This window comes from Jaculus jaculus, chromosome 12 (assembly GCF_020740685.1).
Source record: "Jaculus jaculus isolate mJacJac1 chromosome 12, mJacJac1.mat.Y.cur, whole genome shotgun sequence".
Classification (NCBI taxonomy): Eukaryota; Metazoa; Chordata; class Mammalia; order Rodentia; family Dipodidae; genus Jaculus; species Jaculus jaculus.
The window spans coordinates 101423627-101442989 of NC_059113.1; the positions used below are offsets into that span (position 1 = coordinate 101423627).

A 19363-nucleotide genomic window follows, 5' to 3' on the forward strand; every position below is an offset into this window, starting at 1 on the left:
GGAAGGAGGAGTCATGAATGCACCTGTCAGGGGACAATGTTTCAGGACACTCTTTTCTATCTTGCGGCTCTTACAACCCCCTCCCCCAATAGAATACAGATAACTGAGGAGAGCCCTCAGGGGAATGGAGGTAGGGGAGAGGGAAAATAAAACTGTAATTCTAGGTGAATATAACCAATATGCAATACGTTCACAAGGTAAAGTTCACAATTAAAAAATAGAAACAAAAACAAATAGGTCAAAGCTTTGCCATTAAGACATTTGCCTGCGAAGCCTAAAGGCCCACTTAAGCCAGATGCCACAAGGGGGCGCATGCGTCCGGAGTTCGTTTGCAGTGGCTAAGGCCCTAGCATGCCCATTATCTTCTCTCTCTCTGTAAATAAATAATAAAATGAACGGAAAGAGTTTACAAAAAGGAAATTTCATATAATCATATTTCTTTAGGCAAAAAAATAAAAATAAATCAAAATCTTAAAAACAAAAGGAAGGCAGAAAGAGATTCCTGGAAATCATGACCCAGTAAAGGGAAAGTGAATTAGTAAGGATAACTTCTAAGTCCTAACCCTTTTAAAAAATATGTATTTATTTATTTATCTACAAACAGAAAACACAGAGACAAGAGAGAGGGAAAGAGAGAGAGAATAGGTACGTCAGGGCATCTAGCTATTGCAAATGCACTTCAGATGCGTGTGTCATTTTGTGCATGTACCTGTGGGTACTGGGGAATATAACCTGGGTTGTTGGGCTTTGCAGTCAAACACTGTAACTGCTAAACCATCTCTCCAGCCCCGTAAGTCCTAATCCTTTTGCTTTCTTGCATTTCTCTGCCTGCATCCTACACTATGCCTTTGCACATTTAATCCTGTATTCTCTCCTCCATCCTTTATTATCTACGTCCTCCTCTCCTCCCACGTCTGAAATGGGCAGGAACTCACACCTGCTTCGGGTCCTAAGTGGAGTCTCTGCTACGCTGCTGACCCCTGGACTCTCCTGAACCAGTGATCTTCCATTCTCACCCTCTTTACATGAGCAGATGGATCTGTACTTCTGCGCCCAGGCAAAATGTGCTGTGAAAAGGAATGCAACCAGCTTATCTACAATGCCATGTGAGACTCATTGGTAACACTCACTCCATGGATTTCATCACTTGGAAACAGCCCATCATCTTAGGCCCTGAGTTATGGCATGTTCTTTGCAGCTTAAAGTTATAGACAAAGTGGCAAATGGAAGCAAAAGTAATGTGTAGGTTTGGAATGTTTGGGTAGAAATAGCTCTAAGCTCATGATTAATTTTCACCCCTATCGTAGATCTTTTCCCACCTGGTTGTCTAATATGGTCTCAATGTGCATTTGTAGGCTGCCAGTAGTGGATAACACATTTTATTATTTTTAAAAACAGTGAAATGAACAAATCCCTAAAGATACAGCATTTTCCCCCTATATTTGCCCAGGAATCTGTTTTGGAAGCCAATTCAATGATTACTACTGGGCTGAAGAATTTTGATATCCATTTGGTACTGATTTACACCAGTATTTTTAAGGCTGCCAACAAGCCAGTCCAGAATTTCAGGCAGCCAAAATTCCACAAGAGACAACTGTCTTTTATTTTATAGCTTATGAATTTGGGGGCTTAATATGATTTTCCACTAACAAGTTCTGTACCCCTCCAGAGCGCTAAAGCCAGTGTCGAGATCAGCTAAGTAACATGGAACATATGAGGCAACTTAATATTAAACGTGAAGGAGAACTGTAGAAATTATATTGTTTACTTAGAAAGAAACAAACTCTCTAGTTTGGACACATGATTTATTACTAACACTTGGCCAGCATTTTCAGATTTGTACTCCTAACTCCACTCATGACATTTGTTTGATGGGAGCATGGTGCTGGAAACAGTATTAATAAAGCCATCAATTAAAGAAATGCTAAATATTGGTAAGGAACTTGAAACATGTCTTGTCTTCTGTTTTTATGAAATAGCTAGAAAAAAATACAAATTCATGTACAGAGATAGATCACAGGCAAATAGCTTGGGGAAGGGTTAGATGGAGTGTTCTTTTAAAAGCATAAGTGAATTTAAAAAAAAACTTGTTTAAAAACAACAGAAAGGTCATGCTTACACAAATAATTCTGTTACAAAATAAAAGTTTCACATATAGTTAGCAAAAAAAAAAAAAATAGCATAGTTTTCCCCCCTCTGTTCAATGCAGCCTGCTGAAGAGACAGTAACTGGAACAGTGAAACAATTGCAATTATTTTTAAATAAAAGTGATGAAATACCTTCCCCATATGTAATGAAGACAAGGAGACATGAGTCTATGTTGTAATATTTAATTTCTATGATTATTCCTTTATTTATTTGCACGTATGCATATATGTGTGCATGTACTGTGTGTGTGTGGAAGTCAAAGGAGTATGTCTGGGTGTTTCAACTCTCCTACATTTTCTTTGAAACAGGGTCTTTCAGGTTTCTTCTTGTGAGCTTCTGGATTCTCCCGGCCCTGCCTCTCCTTGCCACAGGCACTTCGGGATTACAGGCCATGCACCCCTTTGCATCCCACTTTGCGTGGGAGCTGAGGACGATCACATTCAGACTAGCGGGCTTGAATAAAATGCGCCTTGAACTTCAGAGCCATCTTCCCAGCCCCTGTATTGTAATATTAAGATGCTCCACACCTAAATGACTTTCCCTAGAATTCCAGCCTTGTCTAAAAACCTTCATGTCCTGTGCACTTACTAATGTGAGTTTATACACGTGCTTTCAACTTGAGTCCGCAAAGCTTTGTGGCAATGTGTAATGCATATTGGCACAGGAAGCCTTTAAACTATTTGTCTGCAGAAGTAGATCTCAATTCACCTGCAATGTTTTTAAAGTAAAACAAAATTACTTCACCTAATTTCATGGATGAGGCACAAGGAAAAATAATAAAACACAGAGAAAACATTTCTATAGCCGAAGCCCACCCAAACAACTAAGAAAAGTATCCAGAGGCCCTTGAAATTTCACATTAGAATTCCTAAACTGTGATCCCGAAGCCTGACCCTCTGGGCCACCATTGCCAGCATGTGCTCCGTCTGGCTGAAGGGGAGAAGCATCTCTGATGTGCTCTTGGGCTCACTGAGAGAAAGAAGTAACAGTGCATGTAAGTCCCAGATAACACCACCGTGTTTCCGAAGCAGGAACTGTGCAGAAGAGAATGGATTGCCCCGTGTCGTCAATCCGCTCCAGGCAATGACCACTGAAGGCAAGTGCGCACATGCTGCTAATGGGAAAGAGGTTCCTGGCATCTGTCCTTAGCTCTTAAAGTAGAAGTTTTTCATGTTAAAAAAAAAATCATTTAAAAATATACTGCTAAATTACTCTGTGAAATTTATCACTAGCTAATAACACAATTTTATCTACACAACTTCTAAAATGGACATTGAGTGGGATAAATTATTTCATTCTCAAAGTTCCTCTGTGTGGAAAAAAATAAAATGGAGACATTTCTATAAATTAATCTTTTAATTGTGTATATCTATGGCCTTACAAGACAGAATACTGAAGAAAAAAATATCATTTGTAGAAAAGGCCAAGTCAACGTGTCTCTGGCAGACATGTAACTATTTCTTCTATCTATCCTTGCCCATGTCAAGAACATGATCTGCCTCATTCAGTCAAGAATGCTTGTTTTGTTTTGCCCTATTGGCCTAAAACTCTAACATATTTCATTCATGGTTGCTCAATGTATTTCCAACTACACGCATTTTCAAATGCAAATAGTGGCTACCCCCGCCCCCAGGTGTGGTATGGGGAGAAGAAGAGAAACGAATCTCTGCATCAGACCCCCAAACTGTCACTTTAAAACATAAGCTTGTCCCTCACTGTTACTTTCTATCCCAGCCTCGTCTCCTAGCTTGTCAATCTTTCTTTGTTTTATCTATAGCAGCGTTTTCAGAGGTCCTATGAGCACGTACACTCTGGACTCTCGTTTGTATCCGAACCTTGTGGTGGTCAATAAAGTTCATCGTGTCCTTTTGAAATCTAATCATAGAAAATAATCATTTAGGAAAGGCCAGTACACAGATATGAGTCCTGAGAACAAAACATAACATCCAAAAGAAGAAATATCTTCTCGTTAAGGCTAGAAGAAAATCAAGAAACTTAAATGCGAGAGTTTTCAAAACCCTGGCGAGATGAAGTCACTTGCTCTGGGGAAGGGTGGTTGGGTCCAGTCCCCAGGGGCCGGCTTGAGGGAGGTGAACAGGAGTGGCCCCACTGCTGCCTTAGAGCTCAGCTTCGCCCTCTGTCTTCAGTTCGTGGCATGTGACACTTCTGTGCATACCTAATAACTCTCCATCTGGCACCCGCGGCCTCCTGGTGGGAGTCTGCATGGTCAGGAGGGACAGAGATGGTGAAAAGCTGGGAGTCATGGCCTCTGGCAGAGCCCCGCTGTGGTAGGGAAGGGGGGAGCGGGGGAATGTCGGAGGAAGCTGCCCCAGGGCTGAGGCTGGCATGCGTGGTGGAACCGCCTTAATCCCGGGCTGGGCTATGGCTGTGATCAGAGGCGGTGGGTGGACAAAAGACGTGTCTTTTGAAACGCCAGGAGTCTGGGAATGCTCGTCCTTGAGCTTGGCAATATCATTAAAGACTGGGGCAAGGGGCTGAAACCTGGGCTCCCAAACGAGGAGAAAATCCCAGGGGTAGACGCCTTTTGCATGCTCGCCAGAGTCAGTGTGAGTCGAAAGCCCTGCACATCTTGCGCCCTGCTCAGCTGACGGGAGGGGCTGTCTCTGGCTGTCAGCCGAGAGAGCTGCTGTCACCTCTGTCTTCTGGGATGACACATCATCTGGGTTATAGACGGCCTGGCAGCTTTCAACTCCCTCAAACGGACGGCTGCCTTCTGCTGCCTCAGCACCGGCCATCATGTCTGTCTCCTCAGACAAACAAGAAAGCTGGTCTGAGTCCCTGGGGACGCCCGAGTCTGGCACCCTGGATCCCCGATCACTCAGGGGGGAGCCCGAGTCCTTCCTGTAAGGATGCTCGTTGATCCTCTGGATTTCCTTGTCTTCTGCCGTCTCTCCTTCTACGGAGCAGTGGCCGCTGGAGGTGGACAGCCTGTACAAGCCAGCGTCCTCGCCCATGAGGCTCATTAAGTTGAGCCATTCTGTGGGCACCAGGCCACCAGGCCCCGAGGCCACCTTGCACACCAGGGTCTCCTCTGCCTCCTTGAGCTTGCTGGCATCCGTGGCCAGTTTCAGATCGGCCTCTGGAGGTGGCGACGTCTTCGTCTCCTCATAGCTGTGCAGTGGGCCTTTGTGCTTATGTCTGAAAATCAGTATGAGCAGAGTACAGGCCAATAAGAGGAACACTGAGCAGGAGACGGCGAGACTGACCGAGAAGCTCTGTGCAAAGACCGCGGAGTGGCTTCCCTCGGAGGCCCAAGACACGTTCACAAACACAGTGCACGATGTGAACCTGGAGCTCGGTTTCGGGCTGTGAGCAATTATCTTCACCTCAAAGGTGTCTTCTTTGCTAATTTGGCTATTTATTAGGAAAGGACCCCTCATCCAGTAAATATTGCCATTGGTTTTGTTTACTGAGAAGAAAGGGGATGAGGTTCCCAGGGAGTAGAGAATGGCCCCATCTACTCCAGCATCTGCATCTGACGCTTCCACCCTGCCAATAAGCTGTCGCCCTTGATTCTTTTCCAGGAGGTTGAAAAAATACTGATCCTGAGTGAAGATGGGTTCAAATTCATCAACGCCTTCAACTTCCACCCAAACAACCAAGGAGGCCGTGGAGCCGCCTCTGTCTTTAGCCTGAACCAAGAGACAGTATTTGTCAACACTTTCATAGTCAAGCATTTGCTTAGCACTAATATCCCCCGTCAAAGGGTCAATGACAAAGAGATTTTGAGAGGGCGGTGTTCCGTGTGTGACCAGACAGGGTGACAATATAGAATGAGTCACTTCTCCATAAGGACCCGCATCAAAATCCAAAGCCTTGACCGAGCATATAGTGGAGAAAGCAGGCAGACTTTCAGCAACAGTGCAATTCAAGGTAGATGACATAAACTGAGGTGCATGGTCATTGTCGTCCAAGACATGGACAAACACTATCGCAAACGCAGCATGGCGTCGGTTTTCATCTGTAGCTTGGATGGTTAAAGCAAATTTTATCATCTCTTCATAGTCTAGAGGTTTAATCAGATACACAACACCAGTCTTTTCTTCTAAGTAGAAATGTTCCTTCTCATTTCCAGAAACGATGCCATAGGTGACTTCCGCATGTGAACCCACGTCTCGGTCACTGGCTGACACGACAGTGATGTGGCTTCCGACAGGGGTGTTTTCCTTGACCTGGGCATGGTACTCTCGGCTGCTGAAAGTGGGTGGGTTGTCATTGGCATCGAGCACTTGTATGCCTACGACGGCTGTGGCACTCAACGGAGGGCAGCCTTGGTCAGATGCCAGAATGATAAGGGTATGGCTGGCCTGAGCTTCTCTGTCCAGAGGGTGACGCAGCACAAGGGAACCAGCTTGCTGATGAGGATATTCTGAGTGAGCTAAGTTAATTTCTACGTGGAAGGTATTCTTCGAGTTACCACTGAGGATGGAATATTCGACACGTGTGTTGTCAAGAGTCCAGTCATAGTCAATAGTGGAAAATGTCATGAGTGTGCTTCCGGTTGGAACATCTTCGTGCAAGCTAAGGTTATAGTGTCCCACTGAAAACTCAGGGGCATAATTATTTGCATCTTGTATTTCTATCTCAACTAATGTAAGAGTCGTTAGGGCAGGAATTCCACCATCACTGGCTTCAACAAGAAACCGAAATGTTGATATTTTATCCAGAAGTAATATTGGACGGGTAGTGACTATGGTGCCTGAAAAATAAGACATAGTATATCAATGTTGAGAAATTAAGTGTTTATGTCCCATGTAGCTAGCAAATGCTTATTGAATACTGAAACACGTTTGGGTATTTTTTTTTTTTTTAGTTGTATTATCCTAACCAAGAGTAAGTCCAAATAGAAATTTAGAATTAATACATTTTATACTTAAGATCCAGAAATAGTTTTCATCATTTCCACTCTAAAAGACATGTGATACTTGAAGCTGTCTTTTCCATAATTTTTTTCTGAATTTTATTTCATAATAGTCATTTCACTACTATTTTAAAAAGGAAACTGATTTTTGTTTGACAAGTTTATATTCTATTCTATTACTCATAAATATGTATATAGCAATATTCTGACATCAAGATACTTATTCTGAGCTGGGCATGGAGAGTGTATTCCTGTAATCTGGCTAGTTGGGAAGTTGAGGCAAGATGATTATCTTCACCAAATAAAGATTAAAAGTAAAGGTTTTTGGAAATAAATTAGTGGTAGAGAATGTGTCTAACATATTCCAGGCCCTTAATTCAATCCCCTGTAAAACATCCCCCCACACACACACATACACACACACACACGTTTAAGTTTATTTTGAAAATACCATCAGAAGCTTATTCTAGCCAAATTCACCAAGTGAAGTCAGTAAAAATAATAATGTAGGCTTCTAAAAAGTTTTTTAATACTTTATTTATTTATTTGAGAGAGCGAAAGAGAAACAGAGAGGGAGAAGGAGGCAGATAGAGATTGGAGTTGCCAGGGCATCCAGCCACTACAAAGGAACTCCAGATGCATGTGCCACCTTGTGTATCTGGCTTACATGGGTCCTTGGGAACAGAACCCTGGGGCCTTGGGCTTCCCAGGCAAGTTCTTTAACCACTAAGCAAGCTCTTCAGCCCTGTAATGTAGACCTTAACTCTTGCTTAATTATAAAAATATCTTCCCTAGAAATTATGTATGTAAGAACATTTTTTAAGACAAATGTGTTTTAAGTATGGTCACTACAAATGAATACTGAATATGGACACTTAAATGCCACTTTTCAAGTAGAGAGTCACAGCATGGCCTCAATTGACTTAGTAACACTTTGTGCCTCAAAACATTCTAATCAACATTGTGCTATAATTTTGGATGATAACACCTATCAGGCAAATACATTGCTAGGACAGTAGATGCCAACATCTGATGCCATCTGAGATGAGAAAGAGAGACAAAGACAAACACAGAAAGGACAGCTTCATTCATGACATGTTTTGTTCGTCCATTAGTCATTCATCCACAAGCAATGTGACATTTCCTGTTTCTCCCTTTATAAATGCCCTCTGGGACTTATTTTGATATTTTAGGACTAAAGTCTTCTCTCAGGAAACCATGATGGTAACGGGTGCCTCAGTTCTTCCTAGGTTGCGATGCAGGGGTGGGCAGAGAGGGGAACACACTGTCACATGTCTCATCTGTCATTCTTTCCTAGGGTATACCCTGCTAAGCTATTGTATTGATAGTGATCACCTTCTCCAAGTTTAGATTTTACATGGCCATCCAGTGGTTGACAGCCACTGTACTCTGTTCAACTCTTCTAATCAGAAATTGCCTATCCGAATGCATTTCACCCCATAAACATCCTGTTCTCTGGCAAAAATACACAGAGTCTTGCAAGATATCAAATGAAACAGATCACCCCATGGTTCTCAATAAGTAGAGAAGGACATTTGAATCACTTTTCTTTCTTGATTATGCTTGTCTTAACTGAACATAGGACGCTGTTTCTGAATTTTTTTAACACCTATCTTAAAAAAAAAAAACAAAAACAGATTCCAAACTTGAGTCATGTGAAGAAGTCTTCAGTCATATTATCCTTTCAGTGTTATTTTCATTCTTGTTGGGTCCTGGGACAATTTCTGGAACCGTGTTTGAATGGACACATGAGCTGGGGGGGGTGGTCTCTGAATTTCTATGCATTTACTAACATGGAACTGATGTCCTTTGCTTTCTGGCCAGTGAGCTGCTAAGAAGAGCCACAAGCCTTCGCTAGTGTAGTGTGGATAGTTAAGAAGGCAGCACTTAGGGCTACAGGGAGTGGAGGGGGAGCAGGATTTTTGGAGGGTTCAGATTCCACCCTGTCACGCAGACCTGTGAGATGCTAAAGCCATAGTACATAGCTCACCATTTGTGGGATCAATGGAGAAGTCCTCAACAGAGGACCGGATTCTGTAAGAAATGTTCCCATTGCTTTCTGAGTCTGTGGCAGACACAGTCAGTACTGGGTACCCTCCAGGTGTTGATTCAGCAAGTGTGGCCTGAGGCAAAGGACAGAAAAGGACATGATAAGGTTAAAGACATGTGCATGACCTGGTACTGTAAATCGAATCAAAAACCTATGGTCAGGGAGCTCATGAGCCTTAGGAGTGTAATGCCTGCTCCTGTTTGGCTAAATGAATGCATTATGTGTACCAAACTGCTCGTACTAATGCTACTCTCATTTTTAGTTATAGAAGCTTCTCTTTTCAGATGGCAGTGACCTCTGATGACTCAAAAAGCACCATAGTGCTGAGAAGTGACAGAGGAGTGCTCAGCACTGAAACATCTCTATCACACCTTCCAAGGCTCAGAGCCAATTGCAGAAGAGGTGGTGGAAAGAATGTAAGAGCCAAAGGACGGTTAGGACTCCTTACGATGCACTCTTCTAGGTACAAAATGGCCTGGATATCCATGACCTCATGGTGCCTGGCACTACCTTCACAAGACCTTCATAATAGGAGGAAAAGATGATGACATCAAAATAAAAGAAAGACTGATTAAGGAAGGGGGTATATGATGGAGAGTGGATATGCGAAGGGGAAAGTGGGAAGGGGAGGGAGTTACCATGGTTTACCATTTGTAAGTATGGAAGCTGTCAATTAAAAGAAAGTTTAAAAAATATTTAAACAAAAATCAATTTGCATGAGCAGGGCCAGAACCAGAGGCCATTCCCTTCATTCTAATTATAGAAACCTGCCTTTCATAAATATATTAATGTCTAGACCTGATATATTGCAATGATTATATTAATAGCTCCTACTTCAGACAAAAAACTGAATTTCATGTAGCTTTGACTTTAATTGGGAAAATATTTCCTTCTAAATTATGTCTTGTAGCATAAGCCAGTGAAGTCACTAGTGTATCACTACATTGCTAAGCATGGTATAACTCAAGGAAGTCCTCAGGTAGGACTGTTACTAAGTTAGCTTTCCCCTTCTGGTAACACAGAAACCTCGCCTTTGTTTCATGCAAGCGTGCTTGAATCCATGTCTAAATCTTTACTAGGATGCTCTCAATGCCCTGACTTACAATGTGCTTCAAATTCTAACATCTTCACTGCACAGACTTGCTCATGGTTACTTTCTATAAAGTATTGACCTGTGCATTCTAAAAGAATACTTTAGAAAGAAGGAAAATTTTCAGGTTAACCTCAGATAATCCTCACTCCCTTGTCTTATCTGTGACGTTGCAAATACTAAGCAAGTTCCATTTTTATGAACAACTTAGACTCCAACACCAGCAAAAATTGCTTTAGAAGGTTGGTGATCATTATGGTTAGTAAACTGAATGAAATGAGACATTCGAGTCTATATGTATTTCTAGTATGACAGAATTAAGGATAAAGTCTGTAACATTAACTTAGTACTGAGAAAACAATGCTTATGACCTAAATTGGTCCCTCAGAGCCGGCCAGCATTACCCACTGCTGTTTTCAGTCCCACATCTTCCTAACTCTTTACCTGATAGAAATCTTGAGGAAACACTGGAGGGTTATCATTGACGTCCAGCACACGGACCACGAGGGGCGCCTCTGCTTGGTGTACTGAGTCAGAAACCCGGACAAGCAGCTCATAGTCAGTGGTGTCTTCAAAATCCAATGTTTTTGCCAGTGTCACGACTGCAGTGTGCTGATCGATGGTGAAGTGGCCTCCGGGGTTGCTCTTGTTGGCAAAGCTGAAGGTTAAGGCTGGATTCAAGTCCGCATCATAAGCTGACACCCGGGATACAGTCACACCTGGCAAAGAATCTGCAATAATCATGGCCAGTGTCAGCTTCCATCAAAACCCATCCACTGAAAGGCATTTCTTTAATAGTTCAATCCAAGTGGGTTCGTCTTAAGTCCAAAATGATTTGCTCTTTTTTTTTTTTCTTTTTGGCAAGATTTTTCACACATATTTCACTGTGAACTATGCCAAAACTATAAAGAATTTATGAGTCCAATAAAAGTAAAAATTGAACACAGGGTAGAAAAATGAGGAAGTACAGTCGAATCAATTTTAATTTTTTAGAGATACAGGTAGAAAGAGAGAGAATATGTGTGACGGGGCTTCTAGCCACTGCAAACGCACTCCTGATGCATGTGCCTCCTTGTGTGTCTGGCTTACGTGGATCTTGGGGAATTGAACCTGGGTCTTTTGGCTTTGCCTTTAAATGCCTTAATAACTAAGCCATATCTCTAGCCCTCAATATTTAATTTTTCATCATATGCATACAACACAATTCCAGAATTGAGATCCTAAGTATCAGTATTGTATTGTTTCTGTGTCCAAATCAGATATTGAGAGGCGGTGTGGGTGAGAACATTAATACAAAACATAAAGTTCTGAAAAGCAAGCTAGATTTGGATGAAGATATTTTTATATAGATATTAGAATTAGTACTTATTGCCTAGTACTTATCTTCAAAGAAAATCTGTTTTATAGTGGCATACATTGCTTCCCCTTCCTTGTTTCTCAAAATTAAAGGTATCAAGAAAGGCTATAGTATAAATAATGGTAATGAGGGAAGCAAATTTGCAATTTTATTCACCAAGAAACACCCTCCCCACACACAGAGTACATGACACGAGACTTAATACCATTTAAATCTTAAGCCTGAGCATTTTTGGAGGGTGCCAGTCACACCTTACCCTGTTGGGTGAGCTTTGATTTATGCAGTTTATTCTTGTGGTAGACTTATAGAAGGCACATTGTTGTATTTTAAAACTAAAGCTTAGGATTTGTAAGAACACTTCCCATCATATTAAGCAAAATATATCCGCAAGTGGAAGGCAAAGCTGGAGAAATGTTTTATTTGTGGAAAATAATAGCTTTAGACGTCCTTATGTGTAGAGATTTCTGGACTATATACCACAGTGAGAGTGGTGGTTACATTTTGTTTGGAAAGTGAACATAGTAAAATATCAGGAACATTTTAGAAACTTCTTTACTTGTAGACCATTTGCTATTTATAAAATAAAGATGAAATTGCTTAGCTTGCATAGCTATTGAACACTAGCATTTATATTTAACATAGTATCTGGCTGAATAAAATGATAAATTATACAACTTAATCAGAATCACTATTCTAAGTAGTGACACTTACTTTCTGCTATTTCCACAGCTTCGGAGGGGAGGAAGATGGGAGCATTGTCATTTATATCAGCCACTTGAACCTTTATCAGAGTTGTGTCAGAGAGCTTGGGCATCCCTTTATCTGTGGCTTGCACAATCAAGCTGGTTTGGAAAAGAATCAAGGAATGTTATACACTATCCAAGTACTATAAAAATAACATAAATATCAAATCTAGTTGAAAATTTTTAAATGAGCTGTCTAGCCCTTTTATTTCTCCCTCATGGTCTTTGCTAAATGGCATCATTTAGAATTTGTTTCATAAGACTGGTAGCTTGAATTTTGTGTGGTTTTGACATGTTTAGAGAAGCAAACCTAGCAAGGTGCCAGGGATCATGAGGTATTAATGTCAAAATACATACACCATTTCTGGGAGAGAGACTTTAAAATTCAATCCTATTCTACTAAGAACAGCCTATAAAAACAGATATCAACACTAGTACATTGGATACAGGGATTGCACTTACCTTACATATTTCTTTTCTTTTTTTTTGTTTGTTTTGTTTTTTAGGGCAGGATCTCTCTAGCTCAAGCTGACCTGGAATTCACTATGTAGTCTCAGGGTGGCCTCGAACTCTCAGTGGTGCCTCCCGAGTGTGGGGTTTAAGGTGTGTGCTACCATGCCCAGTCTACCTTATATATTTCTTTCTTATCATGACATCAAAGCATAGAACCAGTAAAGACTGTTTTATACTGACTTTTTAAATATTCAAATCTCAAATAAATAAAAATTAGAGAATTATGAGAGCACATTGCTATGATGAATGAATGTGAAAGGTGGGTTCTGTGAGCTGCAGAGATGGCTCAGTAGTTGGTGGCACCTGCTTGTGAGACCTGAGAGCCTGGCTTTGATTTTCCCAGTACCCATGTAAAGCTAGGTGCCCAAGGTGGCACATAAATCTGGAGTTCATTTGCAGTGGCAAGATACACTCACTCTCCCCCTCCCTACAAATTAATAACAAAAATATTTTTCAAGGTGCACGACGGGCTAGGACTGGGAAGTAGAGCTGAAAGGTCCTGTTCTGAAAGCATTTCTATGATGTCATTCAACCTCTCCTGGGTGATGCTACAATTGACCTTTCTGTCAGTCAAGCTACAGACCACATTTCTCCTTTTCCCTTATCATCTTTACAACATCTACCTAATTACAAATCTGATCAGCTTTATTACCTGGAGGTCACTTGGATAAGCATTGCTATCTATTTCACTCCTATCTTGACAGACTCAGGTTTCCAAGGACATGGAAACATCTAGTGCTTTTACAACTAGCACAGTGTAGGCAAATTGGCACATGGGATGGGGGTTTCAGTACCAAATGCAGGAATGTACGGCACTTTCTGGCCAAAATGCAGGAAAGTGAATACCTGGGCTGCTCAGTGCCTATAGCCCCAGTGGTCTGCCCGTTTCATTATTGTTTTCTTATTGCATCCTTTTATAGAGGCTCAATTGCAATTGTAATTTGAAAACTCGGACCCCTATTTAAACCTTTTCGTCAGTATCTATGTCAAAGCTATTTCAATGCCAAGCACGTACATACAGCCTCTTAAGACATGCCAGATTCTACCCAGAATTCCCAGCCATAGACTCTGGTTCCTTTCAAAGCTCATACCTCTGGTGAGATGTCTTTAACTTTCATGTGATTTGGAAGCCTCCTAATCTTCCCTCATAGCACACTACATGCCCTTTTGCCAAAGCAGGTACTTTGGTAAGTATAATCAGTTTCTTTATATACATATATTTTATTTATGGGAGGACACACCAGAGCCTCTTGCCCCTAGAAACAAACTTTGTACATCTGGTTTTAACTACTGAGCCATCTCCTCAGCCAGACATATAGATAGATAGATAGATAGATAGATAGATAGATAGATAGATAGATAGATAGATAGATAGATATGGATAGAGATAGAGATAGAGATAGATAGATAGATAGAGATATAAATATATTTTGATGTTGTATTTGTCTGCCTTATCCATAAGTTCCTTGAGAGCATCTCACTGCCTAATCTTCTTTCCTTTAAAACTGTTGAGTGCTTGGGTTGTAGAGATTGCTTAGTGGTTAAAGGTGCTTGCCTGCAAATCACAATAACCCAGGTTTTATTATCCAGCACCCACAAAAGTCAGATACACAAGGTAGCACATGCACCTGGAGTCTGTTGGCAGTGGCTGGAGGCCTGGAACATCCATTCTATTTCTGTCTTTCTCATAAATAAATAAGTAAATAAATAAAATATGAAAACAAATGCTGAGTGCTGGTATCTTACAGTTTGCCCAAGGTTATACCTTTAGTACACAGCAGAGTCATAATTCAAGTTTAGCTTGGGCTCAACTCAAAAGCTGAGCTACTCTTTAACTCCCTTCTCAGTATGCTTCTCTTGCTGCTTATACACGGGCCACTAGTGGGTCATCATGAGCTTGTGATAAGTCTGCGGGAGAAGCAGTTGAGCCGTAAACTCAACACCATCTTTAGTTCAGAGGTGGTATTGGTCTTTTAAGAAACAAAGTCTTCAAGGTGGACCCATTCATGTTTCAATTGTTGTTTATTTCTCAGCCCTAAAATTTAAAATGTTATAACATAAGTCCCAACTCTTTCTTGTTTTGAACTCCAATTAAGAACAAACAATCACTGTTTACCATTCGGGAAGCCAACAGGGTACTGCCTTCTGTACTTGAAAAGTTGGGGGGGAAACAACAAAAATGCCACTCGAATTTGACAGTTCTATAGTCTCCAAATAATTTTCCATGGGAAATTTACTTTGTTAGCATGACCTTTCATCAGGTACACATGGAAAGATTTTTCTGAAAAATTAATCAGTTCCTAATATTTTGTTCCTTCAGCTGCCCTTCCCACGTGACCCAAAGTGTCAGCCCAGATGTCAAAGTTAAGGCTCCATCAGCTCTTCCATCACAGCCACAAAGACCCTTATTTTTCTAATGTTACAGCCTCTGGGTATCATGTACTGCCTATGTCAGGTGGGGAGAAAAACAGTGTGATTCTTTGATATGGAAAGAAATACGTTATTCTGTGTCAAAATAATAAGAGCAAGAAAAAAGTTTCCCAGTGGCTTAAGGAGCAAATGCAAAATGAGGAAAGCTGATCTGCTGAGAATCTACCCAGAGCCTGTGAGACATCAAGCTGGCTCTGAAGGCTCCTTGGCAGTGTTTGTGAAGCCCGTGGTTGCAGTCTGTCCAGTTGGCTGCACGCTGCAGAACCACTGCCCTGACTGTGTGATCAGCAGAGAGGGAAATGAAGCTGACCAGACTAAGAACAGGCCCGTTGTAACTCCGGAATATATTTTCCTATTCTCCCAAACATGGGAAACTTCTTTCGCCATGTCAAACTTAAAATGAGGACATTGATTGGCCATGTGGGATCTTATTTAATTGCCTTAAAATGCTGAAGTGGTTGGTGGAGGAATTTTCAAAAATTCTCTCAAATATATCTTAATGAAATATCTATCAAGAATTTCTTTGTTCCTTCTGAAATTCTAAGAATAAATAAAATAGCAGCTAACATTGGAAATATCTATAAAAGGAACTAAGATTTCTGGTGAAAGATGGAAGACTTACTTCTCAAATTTATCTTCTCTTCCAAAAATTCCACTAAAATGATCGATGAGAAATTTAACAGAACATGTGGTGTAGAAAGTTAAAATGAAATGACAGGAGATGTTGGAGGTGAAATAGATAAGAAGGATTAAAGTTTCTGGAATATTTGACATTAAGGAGTAGTTTTAGCCAAGTGTGTTTAAAAAAATAATCAGAGGACTGGATGATGATTTATGGGTTAAGGTGCTTGTCTGCAAAACCTAAGGACCAAGGTTCAATTCCCCAGTACCCATGTAACTCAGATGCACAGGCCGGCCATGCATCTGCAGTTTGTTTGCAGTGACTAGAGGCCCTGGTGGACCCAGTCTCTCTCTCTTTCTCTCTCTCTCTCTTTCTATCTCTCATCTCTTTCTCATGAATGAATAAGTAAGTAAACGAAATATTTAAAAATCAGAGCTTAGAAGAAGGCATTCACTAATTACAGCTCTAAACTGGAGTCCAATGTAAATGATGAGTTTGGGTGATAATGGCGTATCCATATGGCTTCATTAACTGAACAAATGGACTAAACTTGTGTGTTAATAGCTACATGGAGGGGTGTTAATGATGCGGGTCTATGTATGTGTGTGGCTAGGGGTCATATGACCTACTTCTTTGTGTATATCTCAGCTTGGGTATGGACCTCTATTGCTCCAATAATTTCTCTGCAAAATATATTCTGAGGCAGATAATGATGAAGGAGGAGCAGTAAATAAGGGGAGACCTGGGGTACGACCGAGAGTGGGGTTAGGTGGTGAGGTAGAAATACAATGGAACGAGCCGGAGAACCATGTCGCTGTCATCCAATGCTTTTCATTCTCGGGCAAAAGAATGCTTGATTTTTATACTCATGGCAAATGATAGTGAGAAGCAGAGATTCCTTCTCAGAGAGAAGTGAAGCAATGAGAAGTAAAAGAATAATCTAAAACATCCATGGAGAAGGGAAGGAATCATATAAAGTAAAATAATGAGAACTGCATGAGACTGCTCTACAGAAAACCTAGGTTTCAGAAGATTAAAAAAATGATTTCAAAAATTTAAGATTCTTTCTACCTTTGTACCATCTGTTATATATATCATACTTGAGAATATAATTGAATGCATTTTTAGATACACCAGCTGTGTCTGGTATCTTTTCCCTTAAAGCTACTGGTAGAAAAAAAATTAAAAGAAAGACAGGGGACATGAGGATCATAGGCTCAATGGCAAAGCATAAGAGAGTTGATAGATAACAGCCCTGACGTGCTTAGCGCCCTAGATCAGCTGGACTGGACCAGGAGAAGAAAAGAGATCACGGATGGAACCCAACGAGGTAGGGAAAAGATTTAATACAATATTTGATATGAGATGCACCTAGAGGGAAAGGAGACAGGGGATGTCACAGAGCTGATGAAACATTAAAAGGTATGAAGTGCATGATCACAGCACATTGGGTGAACAAAAACGAATGTGAACTATTAGCTCAAGATGAGGAGGGACAAATCACACAGCATGCCCTAGCTATGATGGAAAGATCTCTAGTCATATGATATGAACACTGGCAATTGATTTAATGAAAAACAGTCATAGGAGTATAAAGAGAGAGAGCGAGAGCTGCAATGTAAGGTTACATATTTTACACCATTACCAGGAAAGGAAATTCTTACAGAAGGGACCTGGACTTCCCTCGCAGACCCATGCATTCGCTAAAGGCGTGGTGCCCTGTCTGTGGCAGTCTGGAGATAGGGTTGAACCTTTAAGACATGGTGGCTAACAGAAGATAGTTTTTAATGAGCTCCATATCAAGTTTAGTGGGAACTTGGCCCCTTGCTCTTTCTTTTACTTCCTGGCCACCATGAGGAAAAATGGCTTGGCTCTCTAACACGCTGCCTGCTGTGAGGACCAGAAGCTCAAAGCAAGGAGCCAACCAACCATGGACAGAGACCTCTGAAACCATAAGCCCAGACAAGCCTTTTTTTCCTCTTCAGTTGATTATGTCCAGTACCTTACCGGAGGGATGGAAGGCTGACTAATGGAAAGCTGAGAAATAATGGCGATATCGGTTATTCTAATGGAGAATCCTAGAGAAATGTATTGTTCCAGGAGAGGGCAACCAGTGGTTGCTGACTTTCATATAAGCAGACTCATATTCTATCCAATTATTTGATTTTTAATATATTTTATTATAGTATATTTTACTTATAAGCTGATATTTTAATATGTATGTGTATATATGCATACATATTACTATTAATGATTATATTATGTATAATATTATATGATATATATTAATGCATGCCATATATTAATATAATAATTAATGTTATATAGTGTATATTAATATATAATACATATAATATAAATATTAATTTGGTAGCAGTGAAATTTTAAGTCAGAAAATATGTTAAATAAACAAAAATCTTTCAGCATTATCCATATGATATTTTGAAGTGTTGCCTGTGTGTGTGTGTGTGTGTGTGTGTGTGTGTGTGTGTGCATGCACATGTGTACCTTTGTAGCACCCTATAAGCTTCGAGGGTGTTTCTTGCCTGTGGTGGCTGGAGTGGAACTATGGATGCCCTGTTCCATTGCTCTTTTTGTCTGATCTTGTTTTGAGGTGGAGACACACTTTCTCTCTCTCTCTTTCCCACCTGTGTCCAGACTTGTGGGGCTCCATCCATTTTTGGGTCTCTGCTCCCCCATGGAACCAGAGTTACAGTAGCTGTGGCCACATCATGGGATCTGGAGATTTGAACTCCAGGAGTCTCGAGTTTCCTCAGACCCTCATGCTTGCTCAGAAAGCTCACCTAACTGCTGAGTCATCTCTCCAAACCCTTTATCCATCTACTGGCTACTTCCTTTGTGGCTATACACGTACATGTCAATCTCATGCTTAAAAGCAATCCAGTCCTAAAACCCACTCAACACCACGAGATGACATTCCTATCTTCTAATTTTACACTGCTGAAAAAAGCAAGGTGCTTTAGGGCTGGAGAGATGGCTCAGCAGTTCAGTGCACTTCCTGTGCCAGCATGAGGCGAGGCCCTGTGAGCACGCACCGTTTCCAGTCTTAATTAAATTCTATATTGTAAGTTTGAGATGTATTAAGTTTCTGCATGTCAGTTATAGATCACGTGACAGAGAGCATGGAATCCTATGGCTCTTTTCATGCTCACACTATTATTTCACAATTACTGCTTTATTCTTAAATACATTTGCTTATTGTTTGTGTGTATAGTTGTTTATGGATGCACCAGGGTCTCTTGCCCCTTACAAATATCAGATAATAGTGTATCTTCTGTCACTTTTTTTCATCTGGCTTATGGGGGGAAACTAAACCCTGGACTATTGCAAGCAAGCACATTCAGCCGCTGAGCCATCTTCCCAGCCCCATGATATTTTACCTTTAACTTTTTTTTTTTTTTTTTTTTTTTTTAAGGTTTAGACTTCCTTTCTATGCTATCTGGCTTTCCATGTTTGCCTGATGGTGGTTTTATGACCTGCAAATAA

The 19363-nt window shown here is 40.9% G+C and overlaps 1 protein-coding gene across 1 annotated transcript in view; it reads right to left on the reverse strand.

Annotated features, from left to right (window-relative positions):
* Nucleotides 1–1788: 1788 nt before the first annotated feature.
* Dchs2 (dachsous cadherin-related 2) overlaps nt 1789–19363 on the reverse strand; it is a 217946-nt gene continuing 200371 nt past the window's right edge. Inside the window, exons 18-21 of the mRNA XM_045130640.1 lie at nt 12260–12390; nt 10636–10922; nt 9042–9174; nt 1789–6868 (exon numbers count right to left, since the gene is read on the reverse strand). Of these exons, the coding sequence (XP_044986575.1) occupies nt 4266–6868; nt 9042–9174; nt 10636–10922; nt 12260–12390 (3154 nt within the window). The 3' untranslated portion in view covers nt 1789–4265. The remainder of the gene's footprint in view (nt 6869–9041; nt 9175–10635; nt 10923–12259; nt 12391–19363) is intronic.